Source organism: Saprolegnia diclina (assembly GCF_000281045.1).
Source record: "Saprolegnia diclina VS20 unplaced genomic scaffold supercont1.3, whole genome shotgun sequence".
In the NCBI taxonomy this organism is placed as follows: domain Eukaryota; phylum Oomycota; class Saprolegniomycetes; order Saprolegniales; family Saprolegniaceae; genus Saprolegnia; species Saprolegnia diclina.
In genome coordinates this window covers 102,901-122,500 of record NW_008246070.1, presented here as the reverse complement: position 1 = coordinate 122,500, position 19,600 = coordinate 102,901, and the positions used below count along the sequence as shown (strand labels likewise).

At 60.4% G+C, this 19,600-nt stretch overlaps 9 protein-coding genes across 10 annotated transcripts; 4 read left to right on the top strand and 5 right to left on the bottom strand.

Annotated features, from left to right (window-relative positions):
- Positions 1-10: 10 nt before the first annotated feature.
- Positions 11-1,698, bottom strand: SDRG_01141. 2 transcript variants are annotated; one of them, XM_008606656.1, is made up of 6 exons: positions 1,234-1,698; positions 1,077-1,187; positions 830-1,033; positions 723-785; positions 476-679; positions 11-418 (listed from the first exon to the last, which is right to left on the bottom strand). In XM_008606656.1, exons 1-6 carry the CDS (start codon positions 1,675-1,677, stop codon positions 113-115), a joined length of 1,332 nt encoding a protein of 443 aa, XP_008604878.1. In that variant the 5' UTR covers positions 1,678-1,698; the 3' UTR covers positions 11-112. The 2 variants fall into 2 exon arrangements, with proteins under 2 accessions (XP_008604878.1, XP_008604877.1); XM_008606655.1 differs by having other exon boundaries at positions 11-679.
- A 207-nt stretch (positions 1,699-1,905) lies between these two features.
- On the bottom strand, positions 1,906-2,635 carry SDRG_01140 (hypothetical protein). Its single transcript, XM_008606654.1, has one exon. The coding sequence runs from the start codon at positions 2,596-2,598 to the stop codon at positions 1,987-1,989; it is 612 nt and encodes a 203-aa protein (XP_008604876.1). The 5' UTR covers positions 2,599-2,635; the 3' UTR covers positions 1,906-1,986.
- An 89-nt stretch (positions 2,636-2,724) lies between these two features.
- SDRG_01139 (hypothetical protein) lies at positions 2,725-7,316 on the bottom strand. Its single transcript, XM_008606653.1, has one exon. The coding sequence runs from the start codon at positions 7,287-7,289 to the stop codon at positions 2,919-2,921; it is 4,371 nt and encodes a 1,456-aa protein (XP_008604875.1). The 5' UTR covers positions 7,290-7,316; the 3' UTR covers positions 2,725-2,918.
- A 167-nt stretch (positions 7,317-7,483) lies between these two features.
- On the bottom strand, positions 7,484-8,869 carry SDRG_01138 (hypothetical protein). The gene is made up of 5 exons (XM_008606652.1): positions 8,763-8,869; positions 8,638-8,712; positions 7,908-8,593; positions 7,810-7,866; positions 7,484-7,765 (listed from the first exon to the last, which is right to left on the bottom strand). The coding sequence occupies exons 1-5, from the start codon at positions 8,836-8,838 to the stop codon at positions 7,574-7,576; spliced, it is 1,086 nt and encodes a 361-aa protein (XP_008604874.1). The 5' UTR covers positions 8,839-8,869; the 3' UTR covers positions 7,484-7,573.
- A 333-nt stretch (positions 8,870-9,202) lies between these two features.
- On the top strand, positions 9,203-10,637 carry SDRG_01137 (hypothetical protein). Its single transcript, XM_008606651.1, has 2 exons — positions 9,203-10,329; positions 10,379-10,637. Exons 1-2 carry the CDS (start codon positions 9,235-9,237, stop codon positions 10,583-10,585), a joined length of 1,302 nt encoding a protein of 433 aa, XP_008604873.1. The 5' UTR covers positions 9,203-9,234; the 3' UTR covers positions 10,586-10,637.
- On the bottom strand, positions 10,565-11,527 carry SDRG_01136 (hypothetical protein). The gene is made up of 6 exons (XM_008606650.1): positions 11,315-11,527; positions 11,140-11,269; positions 11,033-11,093; positions 10,931-10,990; positions 10,826-10,881; positions 10,565-10,783 (listed from the first exon to the last, which is right to left on the bottom strand). Exons 1-6 carry the CDS (start codon positions 11,485-11,487, stop codon positions 10,670-10,672), a joined length of 594 nt encoding a protein of 197 aa, XP_008604872.1. The 5' UTR covers positions 11,488-11,527; the 3' UTR covers positions 10,565-10,669.
- Positions 11,528-11,670: 143 nt separating this feature from the next.
- SDRG_01135 (hypothetical protein) lies at positions 11,671-12,509 on the top strand (the record flags this gene model as incomplete). Its single annotated transcript, XM_008606649.1, has 6 exons — positions 11,671-11,796; positions 11,837-11,929; positions 11,979-12,028; positions 12,123-12,172; positions 12,218-12,391; positions 12,436-12,509. 6 exons carry the CDS (start codon positions 11,671-11,673, stop codon positions 12,507-12,509), a joined length of 567 nt encoding a protein of 188 aa, XP_008604871.1.
- A 194-nt stretch (positions 12,510-12,703) lies between these two features.
- On the top strand, positions 12,704-13,460 carry SDRG_01134 (hypothetical protein; the record flags this gene model as incomplete). The annotated part of the gene is made up of 6 exons (XM_008606648.1): positions 12,704-12,799; positions 12,845-12,907; positions 12,954-12,994; positions 13,047-13,072; positions 13,115-13,336; positions 13,387-13,460. 6 exons carry the CDS (start codon positions 12,704-12,706, stop codon positions 13,458-13,460), a joined length of 522 nt encoding a protein of 173 aa, XP_008604870.1.
- A 27-nt stretch (positions 13,461-13,487) lies between these two features.
- Positions 13,488-18,971, top strand: SDRG_01133 (hypothetical protein). Its single transcript, XM_008606647.1, has 19 exons — positions 13,488-13,535; positions 13,584-13,638; positions 13,685-14,107; positions 14,157-14,291; positions 14,336-15,553; positions 15,597-15,845; positions 15,890-16,054; positions 16,095-16,365; positions 16,413-16,589; positions 16,637-16,777; positions 16,818-17,062; positions 17,106-17,420; positions 17,465-17,623; positions 17,665-17,760; positions 17,802-17,969; positions 18,011-18,100; positions 18,142-18,333; positions 18,376-18,522; positions 18,567-18,971. The coding sequence occupies exons 1-19, from the start codon at positions 13,504-13,506 to the stop codon at positions 18,759-18,761; spliced, it is 4,473 nt and encodes a 1,490-aa protein (XP_008604869.1). The 5' UTR covers positions 13,488-13,503; the 3' UTR covers positions 18,762-18,971.
- The last annotated feature ends 629 nt before the right edge of the window (positions 18,972-19,600 follow it).

Here is a 19,600-nt window from a genome sequence, read left to right as displayed (position 1 = left end):
GGTCGAAGATGGGATATCGAATTTCAAAGGTGATAAAAGATGCGTGTATTGCTTCTGGGAGAATGTCCCTTCAAGATCGCGCGCCACGTGCGGTGCCAGCGCGCGCATGGAGCTACATGTACCCCAACGACGACGAGATGGCTGCCACACCGCACAAAATCCACGGCGCAGCAACCGCAACGAGGTGCAGCGAACACATGGTGGTTGTCGCCTTGTCTTGAGCGATCGCGTCGAGGTCCTCGTGCAGATACTCCTGCGCAGTCTTGGCGACGTTTTCGAGCTCGGTCGTGAGAAGAGTAGCTTCCTTCAAGCCATCGTCTTGATACTGCGGAAGCGTGATCATGCGGGCGGCCTGAACGTCTTGGGCCACGGCTGCGCCGTCGTACTCCAGCCGCGCCATAGCGTTTCCACGGTGCACCTGCGTCGCACCGATGTGAGTGACGAGCTCTGTGATGCTGCCAACCCGTGTCTCGACCTCTTTCTTCAACGCGTCGAACGTAGCATCCCAACGCGACGCAGCAAGCGAGACCCGATGCACTTCCGCGTCGAAGAGGGAAAGGCAGTCGTAGTCATCGGAGCTTGGTGCATCGTCTTGGCTTGGTGGCGGCGTCACGATGGCGACTGGCACTGACGCATCACTTTTCTTTGCTTTTTCCTCGTCGGCGAGCCGAGGCTGGCTCTAATTGCCGGAATCTGTGATAGGGCTCGGCATGTAGCAGTACCTCGCGTGCTTTGGCGCAGCTCAACGGTCTGGAGCAAAGCTCTTTCTCAAATGCCAAAAACGTCTACGGATCGTAAGACCACATCTCGTACAAGCCTCATGTCGCACCTTGTGATCGAGGAGTACCCGCATCCATTGCCCGCTTTCGTCGTACTCCTCAAAGCACACATTGGCCATGGCCGATTCGGCATCGGACTTGAGGCTGCGAACGTTGGCGTAGCGGATGTTTGTGACGCTGAGAGCTTCGTCATCTCTGCAGAAAGAGAGCGCGGTCGAGCCCAAGTCGATCCAGCCTTCGTGCTGCAGCTCCTCCTACGCCCCGCTGCTAGTTCCTTGCACCGTCGGACGTCCCTACCGTTGCCTGGCCGTGCAATCGCGTCCAGCACTGTAGGACGCGAAAGGACGCAATGCGCTTGGTGACGTCGTTGACTTGGTTCAGCTGCTGGCGCATGCGAATCGGGTTGATCTGTGCCAAAGCAATGAGCAAGGTCGTCTCGACGCTACGCACGCACGAGGTCGGCCTCGTTCCCGCCCGGAATGGCCAAGCGCAGAACGAGAGGGACCCCTCGGCAGATCTTCTCGAGGTCCTTTGTCCGTCGCTCGCGCCGAAGGGTGCTCATGATGCGCACCAAGGCAGCGTACAAGCACTGCTGCACGGGGAAGTACGTCGACGAGACGATGCTGAGCCCCAGAACCACGGGTCCATTGGCGACTTCGCTCCATGCAGCAATGTCCCGAGTACAGGCTTTCCGGACGCGGCTTAGGAGGTCCATTGCGCAGCTCATGTCGTCGGGCCGTGCTCGCAGCGCGTCCATGGCTTCGACGAGCGGGGACTTGGCCATCGGGCCGTCCATCTTCCGGCGCGGTCGCTTCACCTCCGGAGCATCTTCTTCCGAGTCCGAGATGACGATCGCGTCCATACTCCCCGCGCTTCCCCCGCGCTCGCGCTTTGTCATGTTCCTCTCGACCTTCTCGCGGACAAAAATGAGACCGTTTCACAGATTTGGATTTGCTTTCCGGATAAAATCCGGATGCGTTGAGGTTCGCGCACCTGAGACGCGTCGTGGCGGGAACCACTGGCACTTCAAGCAGGAGGCCCCCAACTGACCATGGTGGGCTACCTGCATCTGACTCGGACGTTCTCGGAATGAAAAGATGGACTGTACATGCAGCGACAGTGGGCACGCGAGTAGCAAGGAACGTTTGGATTACTCAGTACATCGTTGTCGACTAACTAATCGAAAGACTAATCGAGAGGTGACGCATTAGCATGCTTCATGGCCCGTCGCGCAGATAAAGCGGGGCGTGTTGGCGCCGCAGACCGCGTGCAGCATGAGGTTCCACGTCGGCGTCTCCTCGGACGCTGCCGGGTAGTGCGCATCGACAAACGTCTGCTTGATCTTGCCGTCAACGGCCTTGAAGGCGCCGACCTTGCCCGAGAGGTCGCCGCGTTCGCACGCATGCGGGCTCACCACATACGTCTCGGGCGTGCACTTGTACTTGGGAATGAGCGGTGCACACTTGGGGTCGGTCGCAAACTCGGAGTTGGGGCCGCACGCGTAGTCCGGGTCGTAGTGGTTGCCCGCGGGCGTGAGACCGCAGTCGCCAAGGAAGCCCGACGGCGCCTTGTTGGTCCACTTGGTGTGGATGTGCCACTTGAAGTTCGGGATCGCGCCGGTGCAGTTGCCGTCCACCTTGGTGAGCGCGGCCCAGTCGGCGTTGGAGACGTCGAGGTCGGCGGCGATGGTCGCGCCTACTGCCTCGCGCGTCACTGTGATGGAGCCCTTGACGCCGCCCGACGTGACGGGGTCGAACGTATAGACCGTCGCGGCCGAGGCCGTCGCGGCAAGAAGCAGAGCGAAGCGAGCGAAGTGCATTATCTTGTGGAGAGCAAAATGAAGAATGGCAATCTCAGACCGTTGACGGTTGTTGGGACAGGGACCCAGCTGGCTTTGCATAATACGCGCCGATCTGAGCCATACGAGCGAGCTATACCACTGGGCCTTTTGTATAATTTGTAATTGGTAGTCGTATAATTTGTAATTGGTGAATTGTCGTTTTCAGCTCTGTTCCACTACGTTCTTATTGGGCCGAGGGAGCCGTCCCTCCGACAACAGGCTCCGACAACACGACGATCGTCATGTTGCAGTCCAATCCAGCACACTGCATCTCACACAGCACAGTTTAATCTACAGCGTTACGACTCGGAGATCGAGTTGACGCGCGCGAGCTTTTGCTTTTCGAGGGCGAGGAGGACGCCGTCGGCGTTGAGCGTCTGGAGCTCTTCTTTGGCCTTCTCGAGCACCTTGAACGCGTTGACAGTGATGCCGCTGATCTCGCCATTGTACAAGCGCGAGTTGGTCGCCATGAGCTCGACGTCGCCCGTGAACGACCGCATCGAGTCGTACTCGAGGTTCTTGAGCTTGAGGCTCATGCGCTGGAGGTCCATCGGTCGTTTGATGACCGTGTAGTAGTCTTTGACCACGTTGCCGTCGACGGGCACGCGAAAGAGGACGCTCTCGGGCATCGCCACGAGCTTGAAGAGCACTAGCTCGAGGTACCCGTTGAGGCGCGCGATCGGGAGCCGCGAGAGGCTGCGCGCGGGCTTCTTGTTGGCGCCGTACACGCGCTTGTACAGCGACGCGCTGTCTTCGTGCTCTTGCTTGCGCTTGCGCTTCTTCTCCATCTCGTGGAGCCGCGCGCTCTCCTGGAGATTCGAGAGGTTCACCGTGCACGACGTCGGGTCCAAGTCGGACGCGTTGATCGACGACTTCTTCAGCGTCAGCTTGAGCGGACGCACGTCCTTACTCTTGCTCTCGCCCTTGGTCATTGGCTCCATCATGTACAGCGGGCAGTTGCGGTTCGTGCGGATGTGGCCGACCTCGCCGCACTGCGTGCACTTGATGACGCCCTTCGCAGCCGTCGACCCGACGTCCTCGCCCTTCTCGAGCCGCTCGACGTACTCGCGGGTGCTCTCTTGCTTCTTCTCGAGCATCTTGAGCTCCTCCTTTAGCTTGTGCACGTTGGGAACGCCGCCCGTCTCGTCGTCGGCCGCGCGCATCTGCTGCATACGCTTGCGCTGCTTGCGCATCTGCTCGCGCTCCTCGTCCTTCTGGAGACGCTCGTTGCGCGCCGCGTTCGCCTTGTACTGCCCAATCTTCTTCGGGTCCACGATGAACTCAATCTTGATCTTCTCCGACCCGTCCTCTTCGATCGTGCGCGTGATGCGCTTGATCGCTTGGCGGTGCGGCTGGCTGCTCGTCGGCGCAGCACGCGGCGACGGCACGCGCGACGCGGGGTTGGACGGCGAGTGCACAGCCGACGACATGACCGAGCTCGCTTTCGTCGACGACTGGTGCGTTGCAAGGAGCGACGTCGGGCGCCCCGAGCTGTCACGGATGCCGCTGGCCTGCAGCTGCGACCGGAGGTTCGACGCGTCAATGTCTGGCCGACTCCGCGAGTACGTACTCCCAGAGTTGTCGGCCATATCGCGCTTGAGTTTCTCAAGCTCGGCCGCGTCGTCGCGCTCCCGAAGCGCCGACTTGGACCGGTTGAACGCGACACCGTCTTTTCGAAACATGTTGAACGGGCCGCTGCGCGAGGTCGTGGCCGTGAGGCCGTCGCCGTCGGCCCCAAAAATGTCTTCTTCGAGGTCGCCGAGGCCGTCGTCGCCTTCGTCCGACTCGTTGTCGTCGTCGCTGTCCTCGACGACCTGCTTGTTGGAGAGGACCTCGATCTGCGTACTGTAGCGCGCATCGCACTTCTTTCGGTACTCTTGCTGCTGGGCGTTGAGCGACTTGCGCGCGCCTCGAGCAAACTTGCCGAGACCGCCGGCTTCGCCACGCTGCGATGCCTTTGTACTGAGCGTCCGGACCATCTCGATGCGATCCCAGCGTCGAAGCTTCTTGATGTCGGCTTCGTCCATGCCGAGCGTCTTGAGCACGTCGCCGGCCTCCTTCATCTTGAGCTTCCGCAGATCGGCGGTCGTGCCCGTGACGGCCGCCAATGTCTTTTGCACTTCGGCTTCGTCTGTCGCTGCATTCTCGTCGCCTTCCTTCTTCTTCGCACGCGACTGCGGCGCGCGAATAAAGCTAAAGCCATCACCGCACGCCGACGGATCGCCGTCACCACCGAGCTGGAGCATGCCCGAGCCCTTCCCTTGCAGGTGGCACTCGACATAGTTGTTGGTCCACGTCCACGGCGCCAGCTCGAGCTGGAGCGCGATCGATCGTGCAATCTGGATGTCGCGCTTGAGGCTCGTGAGGACCGGGTCCAGCTCGTAGAGCTTCTTGGCTTCGTTCTCGAGCGTGCGGCCCTCGAGGCCTTTCGGCATGAGCACCTTGGTCTTGAGCAGCGTTTGTCGGTAGTTGAGGCGCTTGGTGAGGTGCTCGATCGCGTTCTGGACGCCCGTGGGACTGAAGAGCTTGGAGAGACCCATGTCCATGAGGCGGCGGTGGCCGCTCATCTGGCTCTCGTAGAGGCACACCGACTCGGGCGACACGTTGGCGCGGATCTCGTCTTCGCTCGTGAGCTCGTGCGCCGCCTTCTTCTTCCACCAGCCCGAGTCGTTGCCGCCGCGCTCAAAGGTCGCGACTTCCTTCATGCGCTTCCGGATCGCCGTGCCCGACTGGTTGGGGAACACGCGGTGGATGTCTTCGATCTTGAGCCGCTCGCCGTCGCTCGCCTTCTTGAAGAGCCGGAGAATGTGGAACGACATGTACGGCCGAATAAAGTCGTTGGCGCCGCGCGAGTTGGGCGCAGGGACCTCCATTTGCGGCTCGACCTGCCCCGCAATGTAGAGCGGCGGTAGCTCCATGAGGTACGTCGTCGTGCCCTCCTTCAAGCCGCCCTTCTTGGAGACGGCGCGGGCGAGGAGGAAGTAGTCGTAGTCGTTCGAGCGCTCGAGCATCGACCCGCGCGCGGCGTGCTCAAAGATTGGGATCTTGAAGAGCTTCGAGTTGAGCGACGTGACCATCTTCCCGGCCGGCACGTCGCCAATGAACGGCGTGTCATCGTTCGCGCCAAGCGTCACGACCTGACCGAGCTTGACGCTCGGCGGCTCGGGCAGCACCTGCTTCTTCTTACCCTTGCCCTTCGTGGCGCCATCGTCGCCGTCGGCCGCGGGCGGGCGCCAGTAGTGCAAAATGCGGGAGGCCATGCCGGGGTTCGAGAGCATCGGCGGCTTCTGCTCAATGTACTCGAGGAGGATGAGCTTCCCACCCGCGGTCGGGTTGAGATCCGACGTCTTCTTGATCTGCGACAGCGTCGGGTCCGTCATCTCGAGCTCTGTGACCTTGGAGGCTTTCGTGACCTTCTCCGCGTCCTTGGCGTGCACCATGACGAGGCGCTCGTTGATCTTGAACTTGCCGCGCGGGCGGTGAAACTCACGGAGCTTCTGCTTGGGCAGCTCGGGCTTGGTCAAGCTGAGCTTGATGGCCGGGAGTGAGTGGTGCACGTGGCCCATGTGCTTGACGATGCGCGTGTCCTTGTTGCGCTTGAGCTCGTCCGACCCGAGGCGGCCCTCGGCCGTGTCTTCGCCGAACGTCAGATTGCCCATGACGCCCTTGATACGGTCGTCCTTCTCCTTCTTCTGCTTGGTCAAGAGCTCCTGCCGCTTCTCGTGGACGCCGAGCTTGCGCTCCGGAATGCGCAGCGTCGCACGCACGTTCTCGACGAGCGGGTTCGTGAGCACGAGGTGCCGGTCGTTCTCGTCGAGGATGACCTCGGACTTTGGCATGTCGAGGCAGTGGTCCCAGGCGACCGCGTTGAGCCACGCGTCGTCCTCGAGCGACGGATTCAGCGCGCAGTCGAGCGCGATGCGAGCGGCTTCTTTGGACGCCGACGCGTTCAAGCTCATGCTTTTGCCAATGAGCGCGGCCAGCGGCGCTTCCCAGCGGTACGAGCGCGGTTGCGTCATATCGAATGGTGCCACCTCTTGCGGGACGAGGGACGTAGCGTTGTCCATATCTTGGCGCGCCGCCTTGGAGGGTCCTGGGATTGCCGACGAGCGTGGTAATGGTGCTGCGCGCGGAATCGAATACTGCTGGTACGGCGTGTCGTCCTCTTCCGGGACAAAGGCCGGCTCGGACGTGCTCGCGTCGTTCTCGTCGCCCCACAGAATGTCCTTCTCCCAAGGGACCTGCTCGACCTTGTGATAGAGCGCTTCTGGCACGGGCGGCAAGTTCTGGGACGGGCCGAGCTGTGGTGGCACGCCTGCTTGGTACCGACTCGTGGGCTTCCCGATGCGGTCACGCTTCAAGGCCAGCGACTGCGCGCGCATCGAGTGCGACGTCGTGGACGAGTTGAGGAGGACCTCCGTGTCGTCCTGCATATAGCGTGGGCTGTCTTGGCGACCCTTGAGGATCGACTTGGGCTTCTCGGTCTCGTCGATGCGCTTGACGAGCTGCCGCAGGACACCGCCGAGGTCCTGGCCCTGGCCTTTATGGCCATAGAACTGCATAAAGCTGGGCTGCGCCGAGCCTTCTACATCGGCGCTCAAGGCGTCCATCTGCAGCGGCTCAGCCTCGAAGCCATGGACGGTTGGTCGCTGCTGCGCGAATCCGCTCATGCGTCCGCTTGCGTTCGCCACCGCAATTCGCCAACTGAGAAACCAAACAGCGCTGACCTAACATTATTTCCGTATTTTCGTGTTCCCATTAGTGTGAATTTGACCCGACTTCCGCATGGTTCACACTATATACACAACGACCAACACTCGGTGATTCGTTTTAAATAGTGTGAATAAACTGCCCTGGCGCTTCGTGTGCAACTTGATAATTCGTGGTCTTGTTGATACAATCGAAATGCAAAGATATCGATTCGGTTGGATCTGTTGCTTCCACAGCTAAAGGGCTACGCGTCGTCTCCTTCCGAGGCCACCAAGACCCAGTGGTTGTCGTCCACTACGCCGTACTCGACCAGCGCGTTGCTGCGCTCGGTCTCGTCGGGGCTCTGACCTGGCGCGTCTCTCGAGCCCCCAAAGACGATCATGCGTTGCTGCCACATGACGGCAGTGTGGAAGACAAGCGCGTCGGGGGCCTCCGACTACGGCTCAGTTGCGTCACGCTCCCACGAATCGCAGCACCTACCATCTTTGTCCACGTCGACGTGGGCAAATGGAGCGACCAGAGACCGCTTGTTCGCTTCTACAGCGCATTCGGCTCGATGCCTGCGAGTGTTAGCGTACCTCGGTGAAATCACGGCCACCAAACAGGAGCAGCGCGGGCTGCCCCAGCGAGTCGATGTGGAGGACGACGCTGTGGGCTAAACGCGCGGGTGGCACGTCGCCGACGCACGCGATCTTGGCCCACTGCGCCGTGAGCGTGTCAAACTTGAAGACGTCGATGGGTCCTTTTGGTGGTCCATAGAGCCCGCCGCCAACGACGTACATATCATGTCCGACGACGACGGCCTCGTGCTTGTAGCGGGCTGATGGCTTGGGTCCTGTCACTGCGGCACGGCTCCACATGAACGTGGTCGCGTCAAAGACATAGAGGTCGTTATAGTAGTCGTGTCCGGACGTGCCACCAAAGAGGTAAAGCTTGGAGCCAATCGCCACCATGCTCTGGCCATAGCCCGGCGGCGGAGGTGTCCCGGCCGTCGAGACGACGCTCCACTGCTGCGTTGCGAGCGTAAACTGGAGGAGCTTGTCTCGGTTGGCGGCGCCCCAGCGCGGGCCCGACCCGCCGTAGACGTAGATGGATGTCTCGTCGGCGGAGACACACGTCGCATGAGATGCGCAGCCAACCGCGAAGTTGGCGGCGCCGCCCCAGTCGACCTTGCTCCATTCGCGCCGCATGAGGTCGTAGGCGTAAATGTCGCCAAAGCACTGGCCCTGATCGTAGCCACCAAGAACGTACATGATGCTATTGGCTACGCCTCATTCTCAGTCGTATGCAATCGACGACCAACCGTACCGACTACTGACGCGTGGCCACTTCGAGGCGATGGAGCCGCGCTGTCGCCGTCGATCGTCGCCCACAGACCGTCAACTACATACGCACGTTGGCATTGATGGCTACTTCAGGAAGCTGACGAGTACCGTTCATGGATGGCGCATGCGATTGCTTTGGCGTTGACGTGGCGAGACCAGCAAGCTTCCAGAGACCGTCCATCATGCTTCCAGCTTGGGCACGACGGTTCCCGTGCACTAGTAACTCTAAGATCGCATTGCCGTAGCATCATCCGGATACGATCCGAAATTGTCCTATCCAGTATCAATTTCAGTCCTTGAATAGTGTTACTATTTTGCAACTCCATTGTTGCCACCCACGCCACACCTTTTCTTCAGCAAACCATGCACAACAGCCCGCTTGGTTGATTCGATGAAAAGACGTGCGTACGGCTACTGCCTACAGCGTCAAGAGCCTCTCCGCAAGCAAGATATTGTTCGAGCATGTGGTAGACTATTTCAGGGTTAGGATACCGGTAATATAGTATGAGTAAGACTATTAGAATGGGTGCGAGTAGTGTTCATCACATTGGATATCGTCGAAGAGCGGCTGGAAATCAAGATGGAAGACGGCCTCAAGAAGAGCGACCACTCGGCCGAGACCGCGGCCCTCGTGCCCAAGGCCCGCGCCATGGCTGCTGCGGGGGACATTGCTGGCGCCGTCGAAGCGCTCCTTGCCCTCGAGAAGGCTGCGCGCCTCCACAACGACCTGACCTCGCTGCAGGTGCTGGTCGTTGAGATCCTCACGCTCCTGCACAGCCACAAGCAGTTCACGCTCTTGGTCGAGCACGTGACGCTGCTCTCGAAGCGTCGCGCGCAGAAGAGTCAGGCCATCGGCAAGGCCGTGCTCACGGCCATGGCCTTTATCAACGACTGCCCGACCGAGGAGGTCCGCGTCTCGCTCATTCAAGCGCTGCGCACGGTGGCCGACGGGCGCATCTTTCTCGAGAAGGAACGCGCGCAGCTCACGCAAATGCTGTCGCAGATCAAGGAGAAGAACGGTCTCATCGCGGAGGCCGCCGACATCCTCCAGGAAGTGCATGTCGAGACGTACGGCGCCATGACCAAGCTCGAGAAGGTCGAGTTCATCTTGGAACAAGTGCGCTTGACGCTGGCCAAGAAGGACTATGTGCGCGCGTTCATTCTCAGCAAGAAGATTCTGCGCCGCGTGCTCGAAGAAGACAAGTTTGAGGCGGTCAAGATCAAGTTTTACCACTTGATGATCGAGTACGACACGCACGAGAACAACCCGCTCGAGCTCTGCCGCCACTGGCAGTCGATCTTTGCGACCAAGACGCTGACGCCGGCCGAGAAGGCGACCGCGCTCCAGCACGCGATGCTCTTCGCCATCGTGTCGCCGCACTCGAACCTGCAGCAGGACATGCTCTTCAAGCTCGCGACCGAGCCGCTGCGCCACGACCTCCCGGCCTACGCGTCGCTCATGAAGCTCTTCACGACCAAGGAGATCATCCCGTACCCGCTGCCGGTCCAGGCCGAGCTCCAGGCGCATGCGATCTTTGCCGACGCCAACCGTGGCCAGGGCTGGCTCGAGGACCTCCACACGCGCACAACGGAGCACAACATCCGCGTCGTCGCCACGCACTACCAGCGCATTCGCCTTCCCCACCTCGCGAGCATGCTCGGTCTCTCGGAAGAGGTACCCTTCTGATGCACATGGAACGACAAAGCCATTATATATTGCGTAGGTGTGCGAGGCGCGCATCTCGGCGCTCGTCTCGTCCGGCTCGATCTACGCCAAGATCGACCGGCCGGCCAAGATCGTCTTCTTCCAGAAGCCGCAGTCGCCCGAAGAACTCCTCACCAACTGGTCCTCGGACATCTCGGAGCTCCTCCGCCTCGTCGAGACGACGTGCCACCTCATCAACAAAGAAAACATGATCCACAAGGTCTAAGTAGACGCGTCTGCATGCGGTAATTCAACCCCCGTCGTCTTACGTTGCGCTCTTCCTGTGTACATACTCGCATGCCAGTTGGAATCACAACAAGTCGTCTTCGTCAGCGTCGTCAAACTGACCCGCGACGCCGCCAGGCGCCTGCGCAATGGCCGGCGACACGGTCAGAATCGAGTCGAGATGCGCGGCAATGTCCATCTAGTGGAGGATGAGTGCGTAGTCGGAGACGACGTGGTCGACCTGCGCGCCGGCCTCAACCTCGTCTTCGTTGTAGATCCATTCGCCTTCTTCGTCATCTGTACGCAGCAAATGATGAGCGAAGAAGGGTACCGTGCGTGGTAGTACCTTCGTCGTCGTCGGGGTTCAAGGCCGCCGAGGCAGAGAACGCGTCAAACATGGCTGGCACTAATTACCCGTCAACCTCGGACGATCACCATGGCTACGTACATGTCTTGGAGCTGTCGTCAGGGACGAAGCGGACTTCTTGGACGTCGTCTTCCACGTCCAGCTACTCCATGTCGATGAGGTGTGATGGAGCCATGTGCTGCACGTACATGGCAATACAGGCAGGGCTCCGGGAAGCTCGACGTATCGCGCGAAATGGCATGCAGCGAGAGGTACCGCATGTCCCATGCGTAGCCGAACTCGGCCATGCCGGGCTGCGACGTGATCCAGACCACGCGCCTACATGGACGGCGTCACGGACGGCGACCACGAGGTCGATCGTACTTGGTTGTGACGACGAGGTTGCCCGCGCCCTTGGCGACAACGGAAGCCTCGTCGTCCTCGTCGTACTCGCTGAAGAACATGCGGATGCTCGGGAAGACCGCGAGGATGGACTCGTCTGCGGCGAGGACCGGCGCGCCGTCGGCCCCGCAGTCGTTGGCATGGAGCGTGTTCATGGTTCAATCCTCGAAGTGGCCCGCGCGTCGTGGATTGGCCAATTTTCCAATAGTTTTGTTCAATCGCAGCGCGTATTTTCATTTTAGCCAATCAGCATGCAAACACGAAATTAGGTGGCGCGGAGTGGCGGTTTTGTTTGGATATGCAGCGACTTTTGGCCTATGGGATGCGAGTCCAAGGCCATGTCCAAGGTGCTCAGAAGTGCGATGACGAAGGTGCTCATCGTCCCCGGCAACGGATGCACGCCCGTCGAGGCCTGCAACTGGTATGCATGGCTCGCCGAGAAGATCCGCGAAGCTGGCCACGAGGTAGGCGCGCTGCAGCTGCATGGAGGTCATACCTTTGTAGGTCGTTCTGCGTGACATGCCCGACCCGTACGTGGCCCGCGAGTCCGTGTGGTTACCGTTCATCAAGGGCGAGATGGGCTGTGACGAGCAATCGGTATCGAGCGACCATTGTCATCATGGTACTTCTAGGCTCACATCACTAGATCATCGTAGGCCACAGCTCGGGCGCGGAGGCCGCCATGCGGTACGTCTCGTAGGGCAACCACGAAGGCGTCTCATGCTGTAGCTAGCCTCGCCGAGACGACCAAAGTTCGAGGTACGAAATGACCTCGCAGAACGCAGTGGAGCAAACCCACAACAGGGCTTGTCCTGGTCTCTGCGTGTGTGACGGACCTTGGTACGTGACCGTTGAGACTCGTCGATCGCTCACGTCGACGAGAAGGCGACGACAACGAGCGCGCCTCGGGGTACTACGCCCGCCCGTGGGCGTGGGCCCAGATCAAGGCCAACTGCGATTGGATCGTCCAGTTCGGGTCGCCCGACGATCCGTTCTTGCCTGCCGCTGAGCAGAACCTGGTGGCCGAGGGCTTGTCGTCCGAGTTCCACTACCTCCGCGGTCGACTTTTCGTTCGTTGTCCTTGCTGCTGACGCTGTGTGTAGGGCGCGGCCACTACATGCGCGAGGAAGAGCCCGTCATCTGGTCGGCTCTGGCGGCCAAGCTTGTGCCGCAGTAATCGCCTAGTATCGACTTGATAAAATATTATCAAGGGTTCCGACCAGAGTATTTGGAATATATATGGGGCTCGTTGTTCTGACGATGAGTAGTACGAGCGGGAAGAAGCTGCGGCCTGCGTTTCTTCGAGAAGCCAACAGACAACCCTAGCCCGCGCAGGTTCAACGACAGCCGCCGGCCATTTGCAAAGCACCGATGAAGCGACCACGGATCCTCCTCCTCGTGCCCGCGGCCGACGACTCCAACTGGTACCCCTGGCTCGCGGCCAAGCTTGACGCCGCCAAGTGCAAAGTGGGAATGATGGTCGGAACGCCTGTGTCACGCCACGTCATGTAGGTAGTCCTGCGCTGCGCCATGACGCCGCTCGCCGCACTGCGCGACGAGTGCGACCGCGACACGGTGCCGTCGGCCCCCCACCATCTCGTTGATCGATAGAAGCGCGTAGATCGTTCTGGGGCATCGAAGCGGCGCGGGACTAGCGTTACGGTGATTATTCAAGTCGCCGCGACCTCTCCACTCATGCGCCATGCCATACTAGATTGACCGAGCAGGCTCAAGTGCTGGGTATGACCGTTCCTCGCGGTCGTCGACACGACCTCGACCTAGGTCTTATTCTTGTCGCGCCGTACTTGGCCGGACCGCCGCGATGCACCGTCGGCAGCGTTCATTCGCATTTGCACGACGACTCTGACGCTTTCCAGTACACCAAGGTGCGACGCAACTGCGGCTGGATCCTGCATCTGGGGTCGCCCGACGACTTGTACACGCCGACGCCCGCTCAGATTGCACTCGCGCAGACCCTGCACTCGGACTTTTACTTTTTGCCAGGTACGATACTCGTCCTCACAAGCGTGCGCCGTCAAAGAGGCCGCTGGTAGGCCGTGCGCAGTACACGACAATCGAGGCGCATGACCTCTGGGCCGTCCTCGCCGCCAAGCTGCCCCCGCTCTAACTTAACCAATACATACGCAAACCGACGTTTCGTTCGTATCCTCATGCCGTCGGGCTTCAAGGAAAACTACTGCGCGTACGCGCCGATGGCGTAGACTAAGATCTTGACGCTGCCTTCTCGTAGCGACTGCTTTCTTCAGTTCGAGTCGGCCGTCGACTTCAGTACGCACCGCGCCAAGGTACCTCTGCCCGCAATGCTCTGGATGCCAAGCGGATATCGGCTAGTTTTGCGTCCAGAGCGAGTATGGCGACCCGGCCAAGCTCGAGGCTGCGCTGGCAGAGCCCGAGCGGCCGACATTGGCAGCACTGCCCCCCATGAGCCTAGCGCAGGCGCAGGCGTACTTGAGTGCGCCGTCGATGGCACCAGGCCTCGGGCAGCTCTCTCTCCGCGAGCTCAAGGCGAACGTGACCGCGAACGACCGCGACATGGAGAAGCTCAAGGCACAGCTGCAGCGCGATCGCGCGAGAGAAAAGGCCGACGAAGTGCGCGCGCTCAAGGTGCGGCAGCAGCAAGCGCTCTTTCAAAAGCAGCGCGAAGACGACGAAATCGAAGCACTTCTCATGGAGATCGAGCGGCGCAAGCAAGACGAGCTCCAAGCGCGCTTGAGCCAAGAGCAGATCAAGCAGGAGCTGCATGCGCTGGATCTCGTAGCCGCTCGCTACTACTGTCGACAAGTAGCAAGTGCGTTCTGTCTAGGCCGGCATCGCGTCGCTCGAAGAAGCCAAGAAGCGCGACTTGGCCGAGCTTCAGAACGCCAAAGAGGCTTTGCAGAGACAGGAAGATGCGGCGCTGCGAGACATTGAGGCCCTCGAGAAGCGCGTCAAAGACCAAGTACTTATTTCTATCACTGTGATGGCATAACGTGAGCACAACAGGAACGCCAGCACCGGGAGCTGGAGCGGACGATGCTGGAGAAACTCCAGGACGCCGACGCGCCAGAGGTTGGCGACGATCGATCCAAGGCGCTTCGCTCCAAGCACATGGAACGGAGTCGCGCGCACGGCGTGGCCACAGCGAATCTCGAGCAGCAGCGAAGAGAGCTACTGGCGCAGCAGGCGCAGCTGCGTCGGGCGCTGGGCAGCAACCAAGAAGCTGACCCTCTCTCAATGACCGGTTTCGACTACTCTATTGAACAGGAGCGCGTCGAGCGGCTGGCCAAAGACGTCGAAGTTGCTGGAAAAGCGCAGGCCGCCGCGCGCATCGACATGGAGACCCAAGTGGCGTCGCTCTTGCTCGTGCGGGAAGACCCCGTCGATGTTCAGATCGACCATTTGCTCCAAGACCTCCAGCCAGCGCCATGTGCGAAGAGGCGCAGTACGAATCAAAGCCCTCCGCGCGCTCGAACCCGAGCCAAAACACCGCCGCCCGCCACGTTGCCACCGTCCGACTCGCTGGAAGAGCTCACACGGCAGCATACAAGTCGCAAGAGGTCGCGCCCGCCGACACCAGCGCGTCCTCTCACCACACCGCCCGTAAACATCTCTACACCCGTGGTTTCCATCCCAACGACCGCCACCCCAACCCTTGCCACAAACCCGACTACTACGGCACCGTCAACGAGCGGCTACCCACCCGGAATGTACCCACAAGGGCCAAGCTTTGCGCAACATCCCGCAGCACTGGGGCCATATCCTGCGTCTGGATCATACTTGGCACCAGGGCCATACTTGGCGGCTCCCGCAGCTTACTCGGCACCAGGACCTTACCCGGCATCGATGCCGTGGGGCTTCGGTAGTCCCTACATGTACCAGCAGCCACCTCCGTACTACTCTGGGATGGCGGGTGTTGGCGCCGCCTTCATGGGGTACCCTCCTTTTGCACCTCCGTTTCCAGCGCCGCCGGATTCCGAGACGGCAAAACTCCAGGCGCAGCTGGATGAGCTCAAGCAGCTGCAGGAGCAGCGCGAGTTTGAGCGCGAGACGTCGCGCTTCCAGCAGCTGCTGCAGAGTTTGCAGGGCACGGGACCCGAGAAGTCTGTGTCCTCCGAGACTCCCAGCGACGAGCCGGCAGAGCTGCGAGCCCTCCGACTGCAGCACGCACAAGAGATGCTGCGTATCCAGCACGAGCGCAACCTCATTGAAGAGCAGGAAAAAGTAATCGATTTTTTGATAGATTGATACAAAACGACCTATGTAGCTGCGCGCGGTGCGCGAAGGCGCCGAGCGACGGCGCAAGGAAGCCGACGAGCAGCTCGAGCACGACGAGTGGGTCGCCAAGCAGAAGCGCATGGTGCTCGCCCTCCGCATGAAGAAGGTGCTGGCGAAGGAGCAAGGAGCAAACTCAACGGTCGTCGAGAGCAGCGTGTTGCCGTACGATCCCGACCTCGGCTTTGTGATCTTCTGGGACTTTGTGCTTTGTGTACCACTCAAAGCCCCGTGCTTGCAGGTATATTTGCGTCAACGGATCGTAGCGCGAGCCGTCGAGCGTAGTTGACCTACGCGCTGTACGACCAGACGACGACTCGCTCCAAGCACAAGCTCGTACGCGCGCACGAGTGCGAGCCCCACGGCCTCAGCCATCAGCGCTGTGTGTTTGCAACGCGCCGCGACTTTGAGCAGATGCCCGCGAGTCCGCATCTCCGCCTCCTTGTCGAGGTACGCATCTTGGTCGCCGTCGACGCCACAAGTCGTGTAGGTGGCCATGGTGGCGTCGCCAACCGAGCCGCGGGCGCGGGCGCCGGCCTCGCTCGGATGGACGGCTGTCGACATCTTCTTGCCGTCGCTCGAGCTCCAAGAAGGCTGCTTCAAGCTCCCACTGAGCTTTACGCCGTTGCCGCAGGCGAGTGCGCCATGGGCACTGCCTTTGGGCGAAGACGACGCGTCGGCAAAGCTCTATGTGCGGATCGTGCATGCGGCGCAGGCCGAAGAAGCCTCCAAATTTCCAGTCAACCCCGACTCGATGGCCGGTACCACTTCACGCATGGCTGCCGCCGCCAAGTCCAATTGTCTGTAGACAAGTACACGCTGCCGCCCAACCAAATGCAGCCAGCAGCACCCACGTCACCAGGTCCAGAGCGTCCACCCGAGAAGAAGGCACCAAAGAAGCTTGCGGCTGTGACGCCAAACGAGTCACCAGACTCCATCGCCACTCCACCGCTGCCAATACCACCCGAGACGACAACGCCACTGCGTTTGTCTAGCACTTGCGCATGCAGCATGTTTAGCGTTCTCGCATAGGTCCGGTCGAGGTATCGCGGCCGGCTACAGTAATGAGCGAGCGCAACGTTGCGACCCAGGACGAGACCAGCGTCCAGCCCAAGGCAAAGCCGCCAGTGATTGCCTCCCCGATACCAACATCTCGCCTCTACGCCCACTCAGGTAGAAGTCACATTCCGCTGCGATGCCAGAGCGACTGTAGACGAGCTCGAAGACAGTGTATTTCTGGACTGCGACAACACGAGCCAGCGGCGGCGGCAGCTCTTTGCCCGCGGCGACGGTGTCAACTTGTACATTGACGGTGCGCGGTCGCTGCCCGACTGCACGAGTGTCACAAAAGCAACCGTCTTTGCCTTCCACAGCGACATGACGCTGTGCACGTCGCTGAGCGAGACCTCGGCGCTCTGCAGCGTGCAAGACAAGGCGGTCGCCCCGACGTTCCGTCTCGTAATCTTCCTCTGAAGAGCTCGGGAATCAACCTCTACCGTAGCTCGTCGAGTTTCGGGACGAGCGCTTCAACCCGACACTGACCGTCGTCGTGCGGCTCGACACGATCGCCGTGCACTCCAAGAGCCCAACTGTGCTCGGCTACGTCGCTGTACCAGTGTTTCTTGACGCCGATGGTCAGCAGCCGACCAAACCGTCGATGCAAGACGTCTATCTCAACGACGGCGCGTTCCAGGTGCCGCTGCGAACCGGCATCACCCTCGGCTCGAGCGGGGTACCGATGACCGCCAAGGCCTGCGAGAGCGCACTCAAGCTCTCTTGTGCCACACTACTCCTGCGCATTGCACGCGCGCCCAAGGTACTTCTGCCAATGTGTGAGCCAACGCTGAAGGTGCGTCTCAGTCGGAGGACGGTCTGCGCTGTCTGAGTCGCAAGGACGCCCCGGCAACCGAGTGGGAGGCGCAGCGCATCGTGCTCCCGGCCCCGGCGTACGCCAGCCGCGCGTACGATAGCACGAGCGCCCGGCCCAGTGCGATGGAAGAAAAGTTGTACGAGCTGCGGGTACGTAGGTCTCCAGTCGACACTAACGGACGCGGGCGTAGCGACAGCGCAAGCCGCGGCTTGTGGGCGAACTCCTGCAAAGCACCCTTGGCGTGGACACCGAGAGGCTTCCGGCCGTCCTCGCCGACCAGCTCGAGGTACGTACGTCTTGCAGCGCGGTTTCTGAAGTTCAACGCAGAAGAAGCCCAAGACGTCGCTCCTCGATATGCTGAGCAGCATCTTTGTGTACCAGCCCGAGATTGGCTTTCGCGTCGCCATCGACGGGTTGCACAACCTTCCGTCGAGCACGAACGGGAGCTTTGTCAAAGTCATTGCGAGCGTCGCGCCTCCAGCTGCGTTCTACCAAGTACGCAAATTCCGTCTGCAGACTTTGACGTACTTGCACAGACGCCGCAGCTCACAGACGACGTGCAAATGACCGTGAGCTACGACTGGACGAGCGCAAGCTCGAGCCCCGAATTCAGCGACGGCTACCACGTATCGATCTACCGAGAGGTCGTATCGACATTACATGGTAGACCTACCGTGATGTCATGCCATCCGCGCCGCTTCTCTTGGTCTTGGACGTGCGCTGCATCAAGATGGGAAAAGCCGGCGACTGGTCGTCGGCGCCACTCGGGTGGACGTACCTCAAGCTGCTGCACCCCGAGAGCCGTGGCATCGTTCCCGGCAGCTTCCAGCTGCCGCTCTTTGCCGGCAACGTCACGCTCGTAGGAGACGCGACAACTTCTGGTTCAAACAGTGTATGCTAGGACGTCTTGCAGCACGATTTGGATATGGACCTTCTCGTGGCGCAAGAAGTTGCCAAGAAGAAGGGGTTGATCGCGTACATCCCAGGCGCGTCGCTCCTGTTGCGGATCGAGGACGGTCAGCTGCCCAACGTCTGTCCGACGCCCTTTGTACCGTCGCTCGTCCGCCGCCTTTGGTGTAACGTGATGCATAGACCAAGAGCGAGCCCAAGGGGATCCCATCGAGTCTCTTGCCCAAGTACGCGTACGATCCGTCAGCGATCCAAGCGCAGCGCAAGAAGAAACCACTGAGCAAGCTCTTGCCGCCCAAGCGCAGCGAGCAAGAGCTCGAGAAGGAGCTCAACGTAGCGTTCGCTGCCGAGATGGGCATTACCCACTACGCCTTCTAAATCGAATCTGGCGCCAACTGCTGGAAGAGCCCCATGTACTCGAATTCCGGCTGCTTGGACGGTCGCCACACGGTGCCACCAGGCGGCACCGATGCTGATATCAACTTGATACGCCGAAAGAATGCGATGATGATATTATCATCAATGCATTGCCCACCATATCAGTACTGATAATATCAGTACTGATATGGTGGGCAATGCATTCGGCGTTGGTCCAGTCGATGTCACTAGCGTTGCCAGTGACGCGTCGTTTCTTGGCACTGACACCGATGACGCCCCGTACGAGGTGGTGCTGCACTTGACCTCGACGTTGGTCGGAAAATGTCCATGGCATACCAGCAACGACTCAGTACTGCTCCCTTTTGGTCTATCGAAGTAAGGCAACGACTGATATGGAAGCAGTGCTCTCCTGCTCTTCCGTGCACATGCCCACGTCGCCTCGTCGTCATGACGGCTGCAGAGTCCCACGACCCCTGCCGAGTGCTATGACTGCTGCATCCCGACTGCGTGCCGACTGCAAGTACTAGTACATTTTTTCCACAGTACTCGTTGGTGCGACTCGGAAGCTGTCCATGCGTTGCGCTTTGTCGTACTGGCCGCTCCTCTCCGCTGTTGCTGGTATCCATGTCAAACAAGCAGCAAGAGACGATGCTCGTGGTCGTAACAACAACCACTTCTGCTTGTCGCGACTATGTTGCTGGTCGTGTACTGGCCCGACAAGTCGCGTTCTACGGCGTCTCCAGAGACCGCTGATGGAGCGGTGGCAAGACCATGACGGCTACAAGGGCTCGCCGCGGCCATGGCCCGCGGGACGGCGTCGGCGACCGGAGAACACCACC

Excerpts from the sequence above, each read along its gene's own strand:
- SDRG_01141 (XM_008606655.1), bottom strand. The coding sequence starts at position 1,677 with ATGACAAAGCGCGAGCGCGGGGGAAGCGCGGGGAGTATGGACGCGATC. Across the intron at positions 786-829 it reads GGGTACTCCTCGATCACAAG|ACGTTTTTGGCATTTGAGAA; the intron begins GTGCGACATGAG and ends TACGATCCGTAG. Across the intron at positions 680-722 it reads GCTGCGCCAAAGCACGCGAG|AGCCAGCCTCGGCTCGCCGA; the intron begins GTACTGCTACAT and ends TCCGGCAATTAG.
- SDRG_01140 (XM_008606654.1), bottom strand. The coding sequence starts at position 2,598 with ATGCACTTCGCTCGCTTCGCTCTGCTTCTTGCCGCGACGGCCTCGGCC.
- SDRG_01139 (XM_008606653.1), bottom strand. The coding sequence starts at position 7,289 with ATGAGCGGATTCGCGCAGCAGCGACCAACCGTCCATGGCTTCGAGGCT.
- SDRG_01138 (XM_008606652.1), bottom strand. The coding sequence starts at position 8,838 with ATGATGGACGGTCTCTGGAAGCTTGCTGGTCTCGCCACGTCAACGCCA. Across the intron at positions 8,594-8,637 it reads TGGCCACGCGTCAGTAGTCG|CCAATAGCATCATGTACGTT; the intron begins GTACGGTTGGTC and ends AATGAGGCGTAG. Across the intron at positions 7,766-7,809 it reads CGTCGACGTGGACAAAGATG|TCGGAGGCCCCCGACGCGCT; the intron begins GTAGGTGCTGCG and ends ACTGAGCCGTAG.
- SDRG_01137 (XM_008606651.1), top strand. The coding sequence starts at position 9,235 with ATGGAAGACGGCCTCAAGAAGAGCGACCACTCGGCCGAGACCGCGGCC. Across the intron at positions 10,330-10,378 it reads TGCTCGGTCTCTCGGAAGAG|GTGTGCGAGGCGCGCATCTC; the intron begins GTACCCTTCTGA and ends TATATTGCGTAG.
- SDRG_01136 (XM_008606650.1), bottom strand. The coding sequence starts at position 11,487 with ATGAACACGCTCCATGCCAACGACTGCGGGGCCGACGGCGCGCCGGTC. Across the intron at positions 11,094-11,139 it reads AGCCCTGCCTGTATTGCCAT|CTGGACGTGGAAGACGACGT; the intron begins GTACGTGCAGCA and ends GACATGGAGTAG. Across the intron at positions 10,784-10,825 it reads AGGTTGAGGCCGGCGCGCAG|ATGGACATTGCCGCGCATCT; the intron begins GTCGACCACGTC and ends ATCCTCCACTAG.
- SDRG_01133 (XM_008606647.1), top strand. The coding sequence starts at position 13,504 with ATGCCGTCGGGCTTCAAGGAAAACTACTGCGC. Across the intron at positions 16,055-16,094 it reads ATCTCCGCCTCCTTGTCGAG|GTGGCCATGGTGGCGTCGCC; the intron begins GTACGCATCTTG and ends CAAGTCGTGTAG. Across the intron at positions 18,334-18,375 it reads TTGCCGGCAACGTCACGCTC|GACGTCTTGCAGCACGATTT; the intron begins GTAGGAGACGCG and ends AGTGTATGCTAG.